General features: G+C 51.6%; 1 protein-coding gene across 1 annotated transcript in view; it reads right to left on the bottom strand.

Moving 5' to 3' along the window:
* Positions 1–18,463, bottom strand: part of PTPRN2 (protein tyrosine phosphatase receptor type N2) — a gene marked incomplete at its 5' end in the record, with an annotated part of 1,004,492 nt that overhangs the window by 892,845 nt on the left and 93,184 nt on the right. The window contains 1 exon segment of the mRNA NM_001305920.1: positions 15,578–15,628. Coding sequence (NP_001292849.1) covers positions 15,578–15,628 — 51 coding nt within the window.

The raw sequence follows: 18,463 nt of genomic DNA, 5'->3' as shown, positions 1-18,463 counted from the left end.
GAGGCACAGCGAACTCTATAGGACTCCACGTTCGGAACTTGCTCCTTCATCAAAAAGCGATTAAACCAGCAGATTCAGCCACAGGAAGGCCTTGGACCCCGGGACCTCTGGAAAACACTGCCTGTAACTGGCACTCCGAGTTAACTTTTCCCTGAGAAATGCTCAACCCCATTTAGTTTTTGGACATGCCACTGGAAAAATGCAAATAAGTTTCATCTACTAAACCATTCCTTATCCTCTCAAATCTCTGAAATTTAAGGCTTTAGAAAGTTAATTTGATCAACGGGAAAGTCAATCCAGCATCTAGAGATAAAGGGGAAAATGGTCTTTCAGGAGCATCTTAGTAAATGCTGGCAGGTGGCACGGAGCTTGCCCAGGTGCCCACCCCAAATAGGGCCACCTCCACTGGAGTCAACCGCCCAGCAGGACGTGGGCACCCCGCCTCCCAGAGGGGCCCTCTTCCCAAGGTCGGCTACGAGGCGGGTCCTGTCTGACCACAGAGGGAGTCGGGAGTGGGGCTGTCCCCTGGCTCCTGGGAAGCACTCATTGTTTAGCGGGAGAGAAGTCACGGAGAGAGGCCGGGTGACGCCACAGGACGCCCCGTGGGACCGTGCACACCGCGTTCTACAGACATGGGCATCCTGGAGAGCAGAACACAGGGCAATGATGCAAACTGGCATTTGTACCTCCCGGTGCCCCACGGAGATAGGACCTGAGGAGCCTGGTGGTCCTTGTTCAGCTCCAGAGCAGACGCTGGCGAGGGAGGAAGGTGGTCGTAAGAACCCCAACTGCAGCACAGTCTCCAGCTTCTCATGCAGAAGAGCTGGGGGCGCTTGGGAGAAATGAGTTTCCCTGACGCCACAGTGGCAGGCGGGAGGGTTCAGGACCCGATAAGCAACAAGGTCCCAGAGGAGCAGCCTGTGGGTGCCACCAAAGAGCACAGTTCTGGGGAGGCCCCGAAGGGCCCCAGGACTCCCCGGCTTCCCCTGTCTAGGGAGGCCCCAAAGGGCCCCAGGACTCCCGGCTTCCCCTGTCTAGGGAGGCCCCAAAGGGCCCCAGGACTCCCGGCTTCCCCTGTCTAGGGAGGCCCCAAAGGGCCCCAGGACTCCCCGGCTTCCCCTGCCTGGGGCCAGACGGTGCTCTTCCTCCTGTGGGTGGGAACAGCTTCAGCACCTGTTCTAGTTCCCTTGATTCAGGCATCCCCGGCCACTCTCCCAGTGAGACCATGAAGATGAGGATGCTGGAGAAATGTGACCTTGTGCACGCTTCGCCCCTGCTTAACAAGCCTGCCGTGCACCAGGGACAATCACCAAGGACGGGCCCACTCAGCAGAGGAACCCCCAGGAAAACGCCCTCGGGAGGCCACGCCTGCCTCCACCCCCAGCTGACACCCCCACCCCAGCCGGGCACTCCAACACCTTCTCGGGGTTTTTAGGATGTGCCACTGCTGGGCTCACTCTCCAGCTTCCTTGAATCCTACCTCTCCTCTCAGGCCTGTGGGGTAAAGTAGCTATTCTAACTAATGTGAAATTGGAATTCCAAGCCAAGGCACACACACACACCTGGAGACCATCTTGGTTAACGGGTAATTCATTCTCTTAGTGGGAATTCCAGTCCAGTCTACATAAGCATCATTAAGGCAGTCTCATGGGGAAGAAGTTTGGGAGTCAGATATTAGAACCTCACTGTGCAGAAATACAAAACCCAGAGTTCTTTCCTTAAAGTCCTGACTTGAGGGAAGACCTCAAAATCCAGGGCTGCACATCTGGGCTCTGAAACCTGCATATCATACTTACTATGATTTGTATTCCTCCCGCTGTTTGTTGCTTTGTTTGTTTTTGAGACAGAGTCTGATTCTGTTACCCAGGCTGGAGTTCAATGGCTTAATCACTGCAACCTCCTCTTCCTGGGCTCAAGTGGTCCTCCCACCTCAGCTTCCAGAGTAACTGAGACCATAGGCACTTGCCACCACACCCGGCTAACTTGTGTACTTTTTGGAGAGAAGGGGTTTCGTCATGTTGCCCAGGCTGGTCTTGAACTCCTGAGCTCAAGCAATTCGCCTGCTTTGGCCTCCCAAAGTGCTGGAACTACAGGCATGAGCCACTGCACCCGGCTCCACTGTTAATTTAGAACAAGACACATCATTTCTCCAGTATTTATGATTTTAGTTACAAAGCCACACCAGATAGCATCGAATTCGAATCATATCAATGACACCGATGCTCACAGCTATCCCAACACAAGATAGCAGGGCCGTCCATCCCCAGCACGTGAATGACTGTAAGTCACCAACAACTGCCAGCAAAGGACACATGAAGGATCAGCCCGAGTCTCCGTGAAAATTCACAGCACAGACGCCGCTTGGGAGGGAGAGGAGAGAGGGGCCCCAGCAGGCACCATCACCCTGTCTGTGCCGCCAAGGGGCCTGTGAGTGTGACCCTGACACTGAGTCAATCTGCTTCTCCGCCTGAGGCTGCCAGGCAGCCTGGAGGCTGGAAAAAAATGTAAAACGTGTTCCTCTAAAACGAGGGCATCCTCAGCCGGGATGCTATAAATACGCCAAAGAAGAGGAGATGCGAGAATGTCAATCTGGTTCTGTTCCTCCCGCTTCTCCTTCCTCCCAGCAAACTTCTGATAAGAGAAGCGCCTGGAAAGTTTGAGGAGCGAATGGCATCTTCAGAGCCATAGGCTGGGGTCACACACGCACATTTGAGCTCATGTGTGTGTGAGACCCAGACTGAGCTGAACTGATTTTAACTTACCTCAAGTCACTAATCTGAAGTCTCAATATCACGTTACTTTTTCCGTTAATACACCAGATAAAGCTGAGCTTCACACAGTTCAATTCAGTCGTTTGCTTCCATCCCCTTTTAGGTTTAATTGGAATTTGGGAGTGGAATGAGACTGCCAGTCACACGGAGTGACGCAGTTTCGTGTGTCACAGCTGTGGGTCTTCCTGTTGCCTCAGCCCCTCTGAGAGGACGAAGGGGTGGGGCCCTGCTCACAAGGTGGCTGGAACAACTTAGATGGTCCCGTTCATTGCTAACCAATAATGCAAAGATGGTTAGACCATTTCAGTGCCCCGGCTGCTAGATTTTCTTCATTAAACACATATCATGCAGTCCTGCCTGACATATTTTAACACGCACAGAAAACAGGGCATACAGCAAATGGAAAATGTCTATTACCTCTAAGTCAGAGTGAGATTTGGTGAAGGGACACAAAAGGAATTTCTACTTTTTATTTTAGATAGTTCCAAACTGTTCATTTTGAATATATCCATATATGTATAATTCATTTTTTAATTGATTTTAATTGACACACCTGAAAGAGAAAAATGGGTAATGCTGTAATGGCCAACATCTTCCCTTTTCATAAAATCAGACTTTGCTGCCGTCGCCCACTATTAAAATAATACCAAAGTGGGCTCAAGAGTAGAGGCAACTGAGAATTTGATTTTAAAGAATGTGCTGAATTTTCTATTAAAGCAAAATATAAAGCTCTTTGACACCCCAATAGTGTACACTTCCTGTAAGTTCAAGAAATTCGCCTATTTCCAAGGCAGCATCACCCCCCCCCCAACCCCAGGTTTTCAGCCTGGCCTGGGATGGGGTAGTGGCCTGGGATGGGGTAGTGGCCTGGGATGGGGTAGTGGCCTGGGATGGGGTAGGCCCCCTACGGGCTGCAGAAGGGCCTTTCTGGAAAAAGCAACTGAAAGCTCAGCCCAGCCTCAGCCAGGCTGCTCTTTTCAGTCCCCATGGCTGCCCCGACAGGCAGGGAGCTCAGGGGGTGTCCCCACCTCTGTCCCCACACATCCACCCTTGGCCAGAAAAAAGGGAGGTACCTGAAGACAGAGAAGGGGAGAAAGCGCTGGTCAGCGGGGCAGGGGCAGGACCAACAGTGCTGGTCAGCAGGGCAGGGGCAGGACTGAGAGCCTGTGGGGCAGGAAACTGAGTGGGAAGAGCAAGGGGTGGTAGGCAGGCCGGGCTGCTGGAGAGTCACCATGGAGCATGGGGCAGGCACGGTGGCAAAGAGAGTGGGCCGAGTGGGTCATCACACGGCACGGGAGCCACAGCCCCGGGTGCTGCTTGAATCAAGAAGGCTCAGCCCATGACTGCTACGTCTAGTCTCCAGGACCCAAACTGTCCAGAAATCAAGCAGGACTCCTGCAGGTGCACTGCAGTGGATGGCTAGAGGAGGGAAAGGAGCACCGTACAGACACTCAGGAAACTGCAAACTGGAAGGGGCGTGAAAGCACAAGGCCTTGATCATTCTCCTGACATTTGGTGCTGAGTGTAGGGCGAGCAATGGGCGTCACTGGGGAAGAGCAGGAAAGGAAGGCTCAGCATGTCCGTATGAACGAGGAGGCAGAGGCCCGCTCTGCCTCTCGAAGAACGGGTGGGATGTGGAGCCGTGACAAGGGCATGGGCCAGAAAGTGGAGTGGGAATAATGCTGAAATTAACCTGATAAGGAAGCTGCTTTCAATGCGTCCCTGAGCTGGACCCCCATGGAGAAGGACCACACACCCCAAGGCTGCCCTTAAGTTTTGACTTGATTCTGTGGGAAAGTGGGAGCCATTGAAGGTTTCACATCAGGATGACTGTAGGGGGCAGACAAGAGACACAACTTATAAAAGCGGACTCTGACTTGTGTACATGCCGTACAGAGATGTAATTCAGTGACTCTTTAATTAGCAACTTGTATGGCAGACGTATTCCTGTTCTCAATGACAAGGAGCTCCCACACAGTCCAAGAAAAAGACAAAACTCGGTGGGAAGGGGGCAAAGATGGGAGCAGTAACTTACAGAAGCGGAGGTGAAAGAGGCCGCATGGGACATGATAACACGTGTCACCGCGACAGTCACTGGGGAAACAGAAGCAGAGGTGAAAGAGGCCCCACGGGACATGATAACACGTGTCACCGCGACAGTCACTGGGGAAACAGAAGGGAGGTGAAAGAGGCCCCACGGGACATGATAACACGTGTCACCGCGACAGTCACTGGGGAAACACACATCTAACAATACCCACGTTGTTGGGGGCAGCGGCTCCCGTGTTTCTCAGCTGTGGACAACCACAGAACAGGACCCTTGAGTGAGTGTTTCGGGGGCAGAAGAGGTAAAGAACAGAGGCCGGAGATGCAGACAGACTGGTGCAAAGTGGCTGCCTGAGGGCTGTGGCCTAGAGCAAGTCACCGAACTCTTCTGAATTCCAATTTCCTCACCCTAAGGCTGTGAGCGGGGCTCATGTTAGTCAACGTGAGTGGGGCGGTGAGGCACAGGAGGTCCTCAGCCTGGACTTTCTGAGCGCTCAAAACAGCCTGGATGTTGTTGCAAAGAGGACTGGAGCTCCCGAAGGGTGACCCACTCGCCGACAGCCTCCCTCCCTCTCTCCTCTGCTCTTCTTTCCTGACTAAAGCCTTCTTGAGGTCTGAAGGAAGCAGATCAAGTGAACGCTTCCATTGGAAGAGCTCAGAACTTTTTTTCCTCTTCATTTTCATGGTTAGCAATCTCAGGCTGGGTCTGCCAGCTCCTGCTGTGATCTGGGGGACACCCAGAGTGTGGCAGCAACTCTGATATTCAGAGCTGTTCTGTTTTATGGAACTGGAAAAAAAATAAGATAACTTTTGACACCTGGGAGGCTGCGGAAAAGCACAGTGGATTTGAAAAACAGATGAGGTAGCAACTGAGAGATCTACGCTCTGTGAATCACAAACCACTCAGAGAGCCTGGAAATGCTGAGGCCACACGGCGGAGAGGCCAGGTCCTGGCTGCTGCCTGTGGGGGTGGGCAGAATGAGCCTTGCATTCCCCGACCCTCCAGCGCCCGTAGGCGAATTCTCAGAGACCTCACAGGGTACCACGGGATGGCAGGCGCAAGCCAGCTCCGTGGCGCAGTGGTCGTCGTCCTCACTGCTGTGGGGGCGGGGACTCCGGCTCTGGAGACCGACTGCTGTTTCTGTTTGGGTAATGACAGCAGCACCGTGCAATGACTGACCTGCTGGTTCTCTACTTGGCAACAATTTCCCAATTGGGATTCTAGATTCCAAGAAGGTAGGGTCTGGTAACTGTTTCTGCAGCACAAATTGAGTTCACTGCTTGATCAAACCTAAATAAAGAGTCTGAGGAGCAAGACCTTCCTAGGAGCACGTTCCAGCTTCGCTCCACGTCGTGGGGGTTGCGTCTCACCCTGAAGCCTGTGGCAACCCAGTGGAGGGGTTCATCGGCGCCATTTTCCCAGCAGCACATGCTCATCGCCTGTCTCTGTGCTATGTTTTGGTAATTTCCACAGTGCTGGATCCCTGAGCTGTGATCCGTACTCTTTGGCGTTATTGTCATTGTTTTGGGGCACCATGAACCGTGCCCATAGAAGACAGTGAGCATAACTGATAAATGCTGTGTGTGTTCTGACTGCGTGACTGACCAGCCATTCTCCATCTCTCTCCTTCTCCTCCACATTCTCCCATCTCTCTCCCTCTCCTCCAGCCTCCCTATTCCCTGAGACACAACAATATTGAAATTAGGCCAATTAGCAACCCTATAGCGGCCTCCAAGTGTTCACGTGAAAGAAAGAGCCACACCTCTCTCACTTTAAATCAGAAGCTAGAAATGATTAAACTTAGTGAGGAAGCCATGCCGAAAGCCAAGAATCGGCCAAAAACAAGGCCTCTCGTGTAAAACAGCCAAGTTGTGAATGCAAAGGAAAAGTTCTTGGAGCAAATTAAAAGTGCTACTCCAGAAAATGAGAAAGTGAAACAGCCTTACTGCTCATACGGAGAAAGTCTGAGTGGTCTGGATAGAGCCAGCCAGCCACAATATTCCCTTAAGCCAGAGCCTCATCCAGAGCAAGGCCCTCACTCTTCAATGTCATGAAGGCTGAGAGAAGTGAGGAAGCTGCGGAAGAAAACTCCGAAGCTCGAGGGGGCTGGTTCACGAGGTTTAAGGAAAGGAGTCGTCTCCATAACATAACAGTGTAAAGTGCAGCAGCAAATGCTAATGGAGAAGCTGCAGCAAGCTCTCTAGATCGCGCTGAGATCAGTGATGAAGGTGGCTACTCTAACAACACATTTTCAATGTAGACAAAACAGCCTTACGTTGAAGAAGATGCCATCTAGGACTTCCACAGCTAGAGAGAAGACAGTGCCTGACTTCAAAGCTTCAAAGGACAGGCTGGCTCTCTTGTGAGGAGCTAATGCAGCCGAGGCCTTTAAGCCCAGGCCAACGCTTGCTCATCCCAGAGCCCTTAAGAGTCATGCTAAATATATGACTGCCTGTGCTCTGTCGCTGGAACAAAGCTGGATGACAGCACACCTGTTTACAGCATGGTTTACTGAATACTTTAAGCCCACTATTGAGACCTACTGCTCAAAAAAGATTCCTTTCAAAATATGGCTGCTCATTCGCAGTGCACCGGTCACCCAAGAGCTGTGATGCAGCTATACAAGGAGGTGAATGTTGTTTTCATGCCTGCTGACACCTCATCCATTCTGCAGCCCAGGGATCAAAAAATAATTTCAAGACACATACACATACATATATATTACATATATTATATATTATATATAACATATTATATATTAATACTATATTCTATAATATAATATATAATATATTGTAATTATATGTATTATATATATATATTTTATATATATATATATATTTTTTTTTGAGATGGAGTCTCGCTCTATCGCCCAAGCTGGTGCAGTGGTGCAATCTCAGCTCACAACCTCCACCTCCCGGGTTCAAGCAATTCCTCGCCTCAGCCTCCCACATAGCTGGGATTACAGGCATACTCCACCACGCTTGGCTAATTTTTGTATTTTTAGTAACGACGGGGTTTCACCATGTTGGCCGGGCTGGTCTTGAATTCCTGACCTTGTGATCCACCTGCCTCGGCCTCTCAAATTGCTGGGATTACAGACATGAGCCACCGCACCCAGCCAAGACTTACATTTTAGAAACACACTTTGTAAGATGATAGCTGCCATAGATAGTGATTCCTCTGATTGATCTGGGTAAAGTACATTGAAAACCTCCTGGAAAAAACTCACCATTCTAGATGCCATTGAGAACACTTGTGATTCATGGAGGAAGGTCAAAATAGCAACATTCACAGGAGTTTGGAAGAGGCTGATTCCAACCTCCATGCATGACTTTGAGGGATTCAGGACTTCAGTAGAGGAAGGAACTGCAGATGTGGTGGGAACAGCAAGGGAACTAGAACTAGCAGAGCTGCCTGAAGATGTGACCAAACTGCCACAATCTCATGAGAAAACTTTAACAGGTGAGAAGCTGCTTCTTAGGGATGAGCAAAGAAAGTGGTTTCTGGAGATGGAATCTCCTCCTGGTGAAGAGGCTGTGAGCATTGTGAAAACCACAACAAAGGATTCAGAATATCACATCAACTTATTTGATAAGACAGTGGCAGGGTTTGAAAGGATTGACTCTAATTTTGAAAAAAGTTCTACTATGGAAAGGTAAAATGCTACCAAACAGCATTGCATGCTACAAAGAAATCTTTCATGAAGGAAGAGTCAACTGATGCAGTCAACTTTATTTGTCTTATTTTAAGAAATTACCACAGCCGCCCCAACCTTCAAGCAACCACGGCCCTGATCAATCAGCAGCCATCAACACTGCGGCAAGACCCTCCACCCGCAGGAAGATTACAACTTGCCGAAAGCTCAGGTGATCATTCGTATTGTTGGCAATGACATTTTTAATGAAGGCCTGTACATTGCTTTTTAGACATCATGCTATTACACACTGAATAGAACACAGTCTAATGAAACGTAACTTTTATATGCACTGGAAAACTAGAAAATCTGTGTGACTCACTTTATTGTCATATTTGCTTTATTGCAGTGGCCCAGAATTGAACCAACTGTATCTCCAAGGTCTGCCTGTAGATGCTCAATCAGTGGTTTTTTGATATTCACAAATGAGCCCATTCACTAGCTTTTCCTGGGTAGTTTCTGAAGCACACTTTTGGGAATTGATATGCAAAATTTATATAGACTGGATTCGGGACACACTACCTCAAAATATGGCAGGGTGGCCCTCGAGAAAACGGCAGAAGCAGACCACAGAAACCAGAATTCCCCCGGCCCCTTCTCCTCAGAGGCAGGTCATAAGCCCCTCATGACAGAGGGGCCTCCCTATGCCCAGAGGGGAATGTCCTTATCTCCAGCAGAAGCAGCTAGAAGACTCTGGACAGGCCTTGCTGAGCCCTTCAGCCTATGACATCAGAGCACGCCATTTGCCCTCCGATCACACTTCTACACAACTGTCCATAAAAACAGCCTTTCCTGTTTCCTGGGTCTTCATTTCTGAAGGCTCTCATGTGACATATAAAAACAATATTCAGTAAGTGGGTAGGGTTTTCTCTTATTAATCTGTCTTTTGTTACAAGTCTCAGCCATGAACCCAGAGAGGGGTGAGAAATTACTTTTTCCCCACTGTGGTATATAAACCTTTTATTTGAGGGCTATGGGGGTGTCTCTTGTGCCATGAAAGGATGATTCATTTATCTTGTGTCCACTCACTCAATCAATAATTTCCCACAGATGGCCCTCACTGCTTGCTGTGGCCGAGAATCCAAATACGGTTAATCGCATGGCTTCGAAGAATTAGGGAGACACTCTGGATTTGAATATTCTAAAGTCTTCCACTTAGGGGACAACCCTAGTGCTTTCAGTGCCTAAGTTGCACTGGGAGGTGACTGTTTGCTAGAAAAACTCCCAAATCTGAGAGAGACGGGTTTATTGTTCTGCTTTGTGCCCAGATGGTGGAGCCAGCATTTTCAACCATCTTGTTCTGTGTCGGGTTGAACATCCTGGGAGGAAGCTCATCTGTCTGGGGTCAGGGAAGTAACCCCTTATTAAGGAAATGCAATTCTCTGGCTATATCCTCCACTATGCTTACCTCCTTGCCTAACTGTATCCTCAGTTCTCTTTTCTTCTTTTTAAAAACAGCTTTATTGAAACATAATTCATATACCATATAATTCAGCCTTTTAAAGTATAGGAGTTGGCTGGGCACAGTGGCTCACGCCTGTAATCCCAGCACTTCGGGAGGCCAAGGTGGGAGGACCACTTGAGGTCATGAGTTCAAGACTAGCCTGTGAAACATAGGGAGACTCCATCTCTGCAAAAAAATTTTAAAATAGCCAGGCATGATGGTGTGTGCTTGTAGTGCCAGCTACTAGGGAGGCTGAGGTAAGAGGATGACTTGAGACTAGGAGTTCAAGGCTCCAGTAGGCTAGGATTGCACCACTGCACGCCAACCTCAGCAACAGAACAAGTCCTTGTCTTAAGGAGTCAATGGTTTGCTGAATGTTCAGAGTTCCATGACCACCTCACCGTCCACCTCAGAGCCTCTCAGTACCACCAAAGGGAACCTGCCCCTCCGCCATCACTTCCCATGCCCCCAACACTTTCCCCAGCCCTACACGGCCACAACCTACTTTCTGTCTCTACCAACTTACCTCTCCTGGACTTATTTATTTATTTACCTATTTATTTATTTAGAGACAGAGTCTCACTCTGTTGCTCAGACTGGAGTGCAATGGTGCGAACTCAGCTCACTGTAACCTCCACCTCCTGGGTTCAAGCGATTCTCCTGCCTCAGCCTCCCGAATAGCTGGAAATACAGATGCCTACCACCACGCCCAGCTAATTTTTGTATTTGTAGTAGAGACGGGGTTTCACCATGTTGGCCAGGCTGGTCTTGAACTCCTGACCTCAAGTGATCCACCCGCCTCGGCCTCCTAAAGTGCTGGGATTACAGGCGTGAGCCTCCGCCCCTGGCCGCCTGGACATTTTGTATAAATGAAATCATGCCCCTGTGATTTTTGTGACTCGGCTTCTTCCACTGAACACAGAGTTTTCCAAGTTCCTCCACGTCAGTGTGCAGGTGCTTCCTTCCTTCCTTTCCACGGCCGAACAACACTCCAGCACCGCAGACGTCCTCGGTTCCTGGTGGTCTTCTGCCCTCTTCAGCGGAGAAAGGGCTTGGAATCGAATATGCTGCCGTTGCAGACGTGAAGGCTGTGGCTGTGACCCCGCCACGGGGAGTCAGCTGCAGGAGGAGCCTCCCCACCATCAGCGTGGCCCGCAGAGTGAGCCACGAGCGCAAGGGTACCCCTCCCAGCAGCTGTTGCTGTGGCCCTGGCTGGCAGCGTCCCGGGAGGGCACCTGCAGAGGGAAGGCAGACACCCTGCAACGGCCCACAGGCCCATGTCACCTGGGCCACCGAGCGCAGGGCTTGTGGGTCGTCACAGCATAACTCAGCCTTGAGCCACAAGACACGGAGCCGACAGGTGTGTAGCTGAGCCATCCCTCCCCTACCTGTCACCATTCTTCCACCTCCCTCCAAGCAGGGAGCGCAACTTTCTCCTCTTGCCCTCCTGGACGTCCGGGGTTTCTGTCCCTGGGCTCCAGCGCTGTGGTGTGGTTGTGACGCACTCTTAGAAGCTCAGCCACCCCTCTGCACCCCTCCTGTTCAGCCACCCCTCTGCGCCCCCTCTGCTCAGCCACCCCTCTGCGCCCCCCGCCGCACAGGCCTCTCCTCCTTTCTGGGTGGCTGTTTCCAGGGATCTGAGCTAAAAGGGAGTGGTGGTTCGTTCATGTGCCTCCTTCCCACCTCTCTTCTTTTAGCAGGAACACGCTGGCATGAAAAATTGGAAAACCAGAGAAATATGAAGAAAATAAAAGTCGCCACCCAGAGAGAGCCACTATTCACAGTTTCGTATATTTCTTTTAGCTTTTTCTGCTATCCATATTTTCACATAGCTGTCATCGTATTAGACGTTCAGTTTTGGATCCTGAGTTTTTCATTTACTTTCTACCACCTGTACTTTCTGATGTTATTAACAACTTTTTGAACACTTCCCTTTTAATGTCTGCTTAACATTTGAATCATGTGACCATAACATGGCTTTAAAGAAGCATTCTCATTTGTTTAATATTAACGATTTGTCTACTGTTTTAAAATTAATATCAACACCACTGCAAAGAACAACTTTGTGCTTCAAGTTTTCTTTAGTATTTTGCGTAATGGATTATTTTCTTAGGGCATATTCTCACGAATCGGATTGCTGAGTCACGGGCTACCTCACTTACGTGGTGTGAACGCGCTGGCCAGTCAGCGTCCATCACGATCATGCCAGGCCATGCTCCCACCAGCAGGGCGTGAAAGCAACCAGCTCGCTTCCTGACATAAGTGTGATCTATTTTAATCTTCATAGATTTGTTTTCCATTTTTCTATCGTGGAGTAGTTATTATAGCTTTAGAATTTTTAGGACATACCACCTGTTTTTGGATGTGTCCCATTTAAAGTTACCAACCATGAAATCAAATCCACTTTAAAAATTATTTGAAACCTGTTTTCCTCATATTTAGGATGCCCATGTAACAGCATCTAAACTCTCTTTTCTACAAGCTGTTCCAGGATTACGTGACTGCTTTATCTTAAGTTTTCACTTCCAGAACACTTACAATCTTTTCTATGGTAATCAAAGTTACTCCAGAGTTATGAATTACCAAGGAATTGACCCCCAGAGTCGCTTTAAAGTTTCTAATCACCACTTCCTCCTGAGGGAGCTGGCCTAAAACCCTCACAGCTGAAGCACTCGATTACATTAAACACGCACATGCGGAGGCTGCAATTTCATAGTTTCAATTGCATATTGTGGTAAAATAGATGTCACATTAAAATGTACCATCTTAGCCATTTTTAAGTGTACAGTTCAGTGGTGTTAACTACGTTCACACTTTTGATCAGTCATCACCACCATCTATTCCCAGAACTTTTCCATCGTCCCAAACTGAAACTCCACCAATTACACACTGACACCCCAACCGTCCCCCAGCCCCTGGTCCCCTCACTCTACCTTCTGTCTCTATGAACTTGACTGTCTTTAGTACGTCACATGCGTGGAATCATTATTTGTCCTTTTGTGACTGGCTTATTTCACTCCGCATAACAGCCTCAAGGTCCACGCATGTGGCAGCATGTCAGCGCTCCCTTCCTCTTCGGGGCTGCGTACTATTCCATCACGTGGATGGACGTTCCACTTGTCCATCTGCCCGTCAGCGGACACTGGGCTGCTTTCGCCTCTGGCTGTTGCGCATTAACTGCTATGAACGTGGATGTGCAAACAGCTCTTCAAGTCTCTGCTTCCCGTGTTATGGGGTACGTACCCAGAAGTGGGGTTGCTGAGGCAAATTACAAACTCTATTTTTAATTTTTTAGGAAACCACCATAGTGTTTCCCTCAGCAACAACGCCATTTTACATTCCCATCAGCAGTGCACAAGTGTTCGATTTCTCCACATTCTCACCAACACCGATTTTCAGGGTTTTTTAAAAACTAGCCACCCTAATGGGTGTGAGGCAGTATGTTTATCTTTTGACTTTCTTTCTATTAACAAGGTCTGTTGGGCTTTTAAAAAACATATCCAAGCCTGATAAGATTATATATTCCTGCATGTACCTTAAGGAAAGAGAGGGGGAAAGAGAGAGAGGGAGCCAGAGAAAGAGACCCTGCGGCTGGTGACAGAATGTTCTGGACTTGGAGCCACCCCCCACCGCACCCTGGGCTGCTGCACCCCTGGCCCACCAGCCTCGGGCTAAACCAGTCACCATGGCAACCATAAATCTGAGCCAGCAGCGCAGGAACCACTTCTCCTATCGCTCCCGTCAGCCTCGCAAAGCAGTTTTCTAAGATTGGGCGCCTCTGGCTTCGCTGTTTCCTAGACCTCCACTGCATCATAAAAAAAAAATCAAATATCATCTGTTTCTATAAATCAAGGCCTGAACATGGGTATTTACATTTAAATTGCTTTTCTCTTCCAAAGAATCCACAGTCATTATCTGGATATGATGTTGAGACAACTCCATGTCCGGGAGGCAAGTCAAGGTTGGGGAGAAAAACGTCTGAGAACGATCACAGCCAGACGCCCAGGCTGGCCTTTGTCAAGAAGCTGGGGAAACAGCCTCGGCTTTTATTCTGCTGGAGCTACTTACAGCTCCAATTAAATTAAACACACACACCTGCTTCCATTATCATCAAACGCTGTTGAGTCCAGGCAGACGACGTAGGCTTTTCAATATCCCTATTTTTCTTAAGGCTGCCTCCAAATTAAAGCTGCACGGAGTAGATGCCAGGGAGCCCCGGGGGTCTTGGGCTGGGCCAGAACCTCACCCGCCACCCACGCTGCACCCCACGAGCTGCCGGTTCCCACTTGTCACACTCCGCACAGGAATCTCCCCAAACAAGAGGCAACAGCAGAAGCTGCGGTGGCCGAGGACCTGCTCTCCTCTTGGCGCCTCCAGTGTGGCTTCCCCTCCCGACCCCAGAAGCTGCCTAGGCACAGACACAAGAGGCTCGGTCCGGAACCCAGGACTGGTCCCACCCCAGGGCGCATGAGCTCCTCGGTTTCGCTTCTGGGACCCTCAGAGGCATCCACCTCGGCTCCCCCAGGATGCAGCAGTGCAGGTGAGGCCTGTCCTGAAATACCTCAGGAGGGTGGCACCCCAGGCCAGCACCCCGCCGGCACCCACGTCTGTGCAGAGATTAGTGGGTGCAAGGGGCCTCTGGGCAGGCCCCTCCATCCTGGCTAGGATTAAATCCACTCCTGCCCACAGTCTGAGGACAGACGGGCTGGGAGCTGGGGAAAGAGAAGGCCACGCTCAGCGCGTCCCGGGCCCACACGCAGCCCCTGACTTGGAGAAAGGCGGCTCTGCCCAGCGCTTTTCTGAGGATACTGGAGTTTACGCCTCCCCTGCGCCTTCAGAGCGCACAGCGCCCAGTTCATCAGCATCAGACAGGACGGGCCGGCCTCTGCTCTGGAGATGCCCTCTGTCTGAACCCACCAGACGGAAGGGACTCCGCGGGACCGCTGCTCCCTGTATTTCATAGTAACTGCCCTCCTCATGGGCTTTCAGCCCAGCCTGAAAATGCAGCATTTGCACGTGTTTTCTTATCCGCCTGATAAGAGAAGAAAGTAGGTGGCTTAAAGGACGAAAAACCTGGCCGGGCGTGGTGGCTCACACCTGTAATCCCAGCACTTTGGGAGGCCGAGGCGGGCGGATCACCTGAGGCCAACATGGTGAAACCCTGTCTCTTCTAAAAACACAAAAAAATTAGCCAGGGGGAGCGGCGCACACCTGTAGTCCCAGCTACTCAGGAGGCTGAGGCAGGAGAATCGCTTGAACCCCGGAGGCGAAGGTTGCAGTGAGACATAGCACCACTGCACTCCAGCCTGGGAGACAGAGCAAGACTCTCTCTCAAAAATTTTTTTTTAAAAAAGGATGAAAAACTTGCCGAAGGACAGAACAAAACAAAATCAGAAAGCAAGGGTTGGTGCGATGAGTGCCCAGCACCCGGGCACCCTCTTCCCCCCGACCCAATGAGGCCGCAGCCCATGGCTCCGGGGCTCCACCCGCCTCCTCTCAGCAGCGCGCCTGGGCGGCCCCAACTCCAGGCCAGAGGCCAGGCTCACCAGGCTGGGCGCTGCGCACGGCGGGCAGGAGAGGGGCAGACCAGGGCGCAGCAGCCAGGACCCCACACTCACCGTTCACACAGGCCTCGGACGCTCCGCAGAGGCCCTCCTCGAGTAGGCAGCCTGCAGGGAAACAGAGAAGAGACACGGTCAGCTGGGGGGAGGAGGGGGTGCCCCTGAGGCTGCCGCCCTGGCCCACTGGTGAGTCAGAGAAACTGCCGGCCGAGCAGGTTCCTCCGATCCAGCTTTTCCGAGATGGTGACCATTATTCTGAAGCCAGAACGCTGCGCCCCTGACTCAACCACGTGCGAGGCCTCCTGGCCTTGTCCCGGAGCCCAGCTCTCACCTGGACCAGGCCCACAGCTCTCGGCTGAGGGTCAAGCTAGCGTCATGATAGGAGCATAGGAGACCCCGGGCGGCAGGATCAGCAGCGGGGCCGGGGACTCCCCTGGGCCCAGCACCTCCCCTGGACCGGGTGCCCACTGTGCGCACCGGGTCTCCCGAAGTGAGGCTGCAGGGCCCCGGGGAGCGGAGGCTTCCAGGGAGGTACCACGCTCCACGGAGAGCCCATCTGCGTGGGAAGCAAACCGTGGCGTCCGTGGCCACAGACAAGAGACACATGAGAGTGTCGGGAGAGGAAAGGAGGCAGCGGAGACAAAGATGGGCAGGAAAAGCCAGAGAGGCAGGGCCAGGCCCTGGAGAAGACGCCGGGCAGAGGCAGCACCTCGATCCGCACCTAGGAAGGGGCTCCAAAAGCTCCGTGGTGCCGGGCGACCCCAAGCCGCGCATCCACCGCGGCCGGGCAGTCTGGCAAAGGCTGGCATTCGGCTCCACGTCCACGCCCATCTTAAAACACAGACAGATGGGTCCAGAAAGCACCACCCCGCTAGGGCAGTGGCTCTGGCAAGGGCGTGAGCAGACAGAACACTAGAACCGGGGGGGCCCCAGGGTCATGACGCGGGAGTCTCACTGCCAGCGAAGGCCGGGTGTGGTCTGAACACGCCGTGTCCTTCACTCATTCCTGCGAAGCATAGTGCCTTCAATCCTGCTTCACCAACCGACAAACGCCTGTTCATCCGCTAAGATCCCCGCGGGAGCCCCAGACTCTCCCCCCACCGCTGCCCAGGCGTCTGTTTCCGGACTCACCACACTGTGCAGTGACTGTGGATTAGGGTGTATCTCCCTCTCCTGGAGTTCAGGAGTCGGGTGCATGCCTCTTTCCACCCTCAGTACCCTTTCCTCCCATGCCCTCTGTGTGTCTGACACAGGGCAGGTGCCCAGGAGCAAATCGGTGCACAAAGAAACTGAGGAATCCGGAGAAAGTTATGAATCACTGACAGATTCACCAACAGGGTCACGTTAAAGTTTCCAGTCACTACTTCCTCATGAGGGAGCTGGCCTAAAAGCCTTACAGAGGAAGCAATCGGTTGCCTTAAACCAGCACATGCGGATGCTTTAAAACTAAACATTATTCCGGAACTAAGGCAGGACAGAGCCTAGCAGGACCCAATGCTGGGAGTTCACGGGAGAAGGTCGTTTCCCTCATCTCATAACAGCTTCGGGAGCCTTTCACAGTCGCAGGGTGGCCCCTGGCTGGGGTCTGCTTCCTTCCAGGAGGTGGCCTAGGTGCAGCCCTGGCCTGCCCAGCCCATGCCCACCACCACCGCCTGCCAGCAGTCACACAGAACAGGCGGGTGGACACACAGAACAGGCGGGTGGACACACAGAACAGGCGGGTGGACACACAGAACAGGCGGATGGACACACAGAACAGGCGGGTGGACACACAGAACAGGCGGGTGGACACACAGAACAGGCGGGTGGTCACACAGAACAGGCGGGTGGACACACAGAACAGGCGGGTGGTCACATAGAACAGGCGGGTGGACACCCAGAACAGGCGGGTGGTCATACAGAACAGGCGGGTGGACACACAGAACAGGCGGGTGGTCACATAGAACAGGCGGGTGGACACACAGAACAGGCGGGTGGACACCCAGAACAGGCGGGTGGTCACATAGAACAGGCGAGTGGACACCCAGAACAGGCGGGTGGTCATATAGAACAGGTGGGTGGTCACACAGAACAGGCGGGTGGTCACACAGAACAGGCGGGTGGACATCCAGAACAGGCAGGTGGTCACCCAGAACAGGCAGGTGGACGCCCACTGACGGAAGCCTCCAATCCCAGCAGGTTGTTTTTGGTTTTTTGGGGTGTTTTGTTTTGTTTTGAAATAACATAATCTCGTGAAAAAGAGCATTTTTTTTCTCTTTTTTTTGAGATGGAGTCTTGCTTTGTCACCCAGGCTGGAGTATAGTGGCGTGATCTTGGCTCAATGCAACCTCTGCCTCCCAGGTTCAAACAATCCCCCTGCCTCAGCCTCCCAAGTAGCTGGGACTACAGGTGTGCACCACCATGCCCAGGTAATTTTTTTGTATTTTTAGTAGAGATGGGATTTCACCATGTTGGCCAGGATGGTCTCAAACTCCTGACCTCAAGTGATCCACCTGCCTTGGTCTCTCAAAGTGATGGGATTATAGGCATGAGCCACCGCACCTGGCCAACATTTCATTTCTTAATCCCATTTACCCATGAGCTAACCCCACACTGGGTCTGCATTCTCTGCATTATTCATTCAACAAGTGCCTGAGCCAGGCAGAGGAGGTGAATGGCCAACAGGAGCGTGGCAGGGAACGTTCTGAGAGACACACACCTGGCACTGGAACTGCAGGAGGAGAGGCAGACACCACTCCCCACAAAAGCAATGACCTTGAAAAGGTCAGCATGAAGGTTAGCGGACCTCTCAGATCCTCACACACTGACCTCCGAGGCTCCCCTCATTGCCTCCCAGGGGAAGAGCCTCAGCGGTGAGGGCCCCTCCACCCTAGGCACACAGAGGCTCACAGAGAAGGAGCTGGGAACAGTAAGGAGTGACCACACCGGAAACGTGCCGGAGGT

Source organism: Macaca nemestrina, chromosome 4, assembly GCF_043159975.1.
Source record: "Macaca nemestrina isolate mMacNem1 chromosome 4, mMacNem.hap1, whole genome shotgun sequence".
Taxonomy (NCBI): domain Eukaryota; kingdom Metazoa; phylum Chordata; class Mammalia; order Primates; family Cercopithecidae; genus Macaca; species Macaca nemestrina.
Note: the sequence above shows the minus strand (reverse complement) of the source record. Positions and strands in the feature narration are given on the sequence as shown.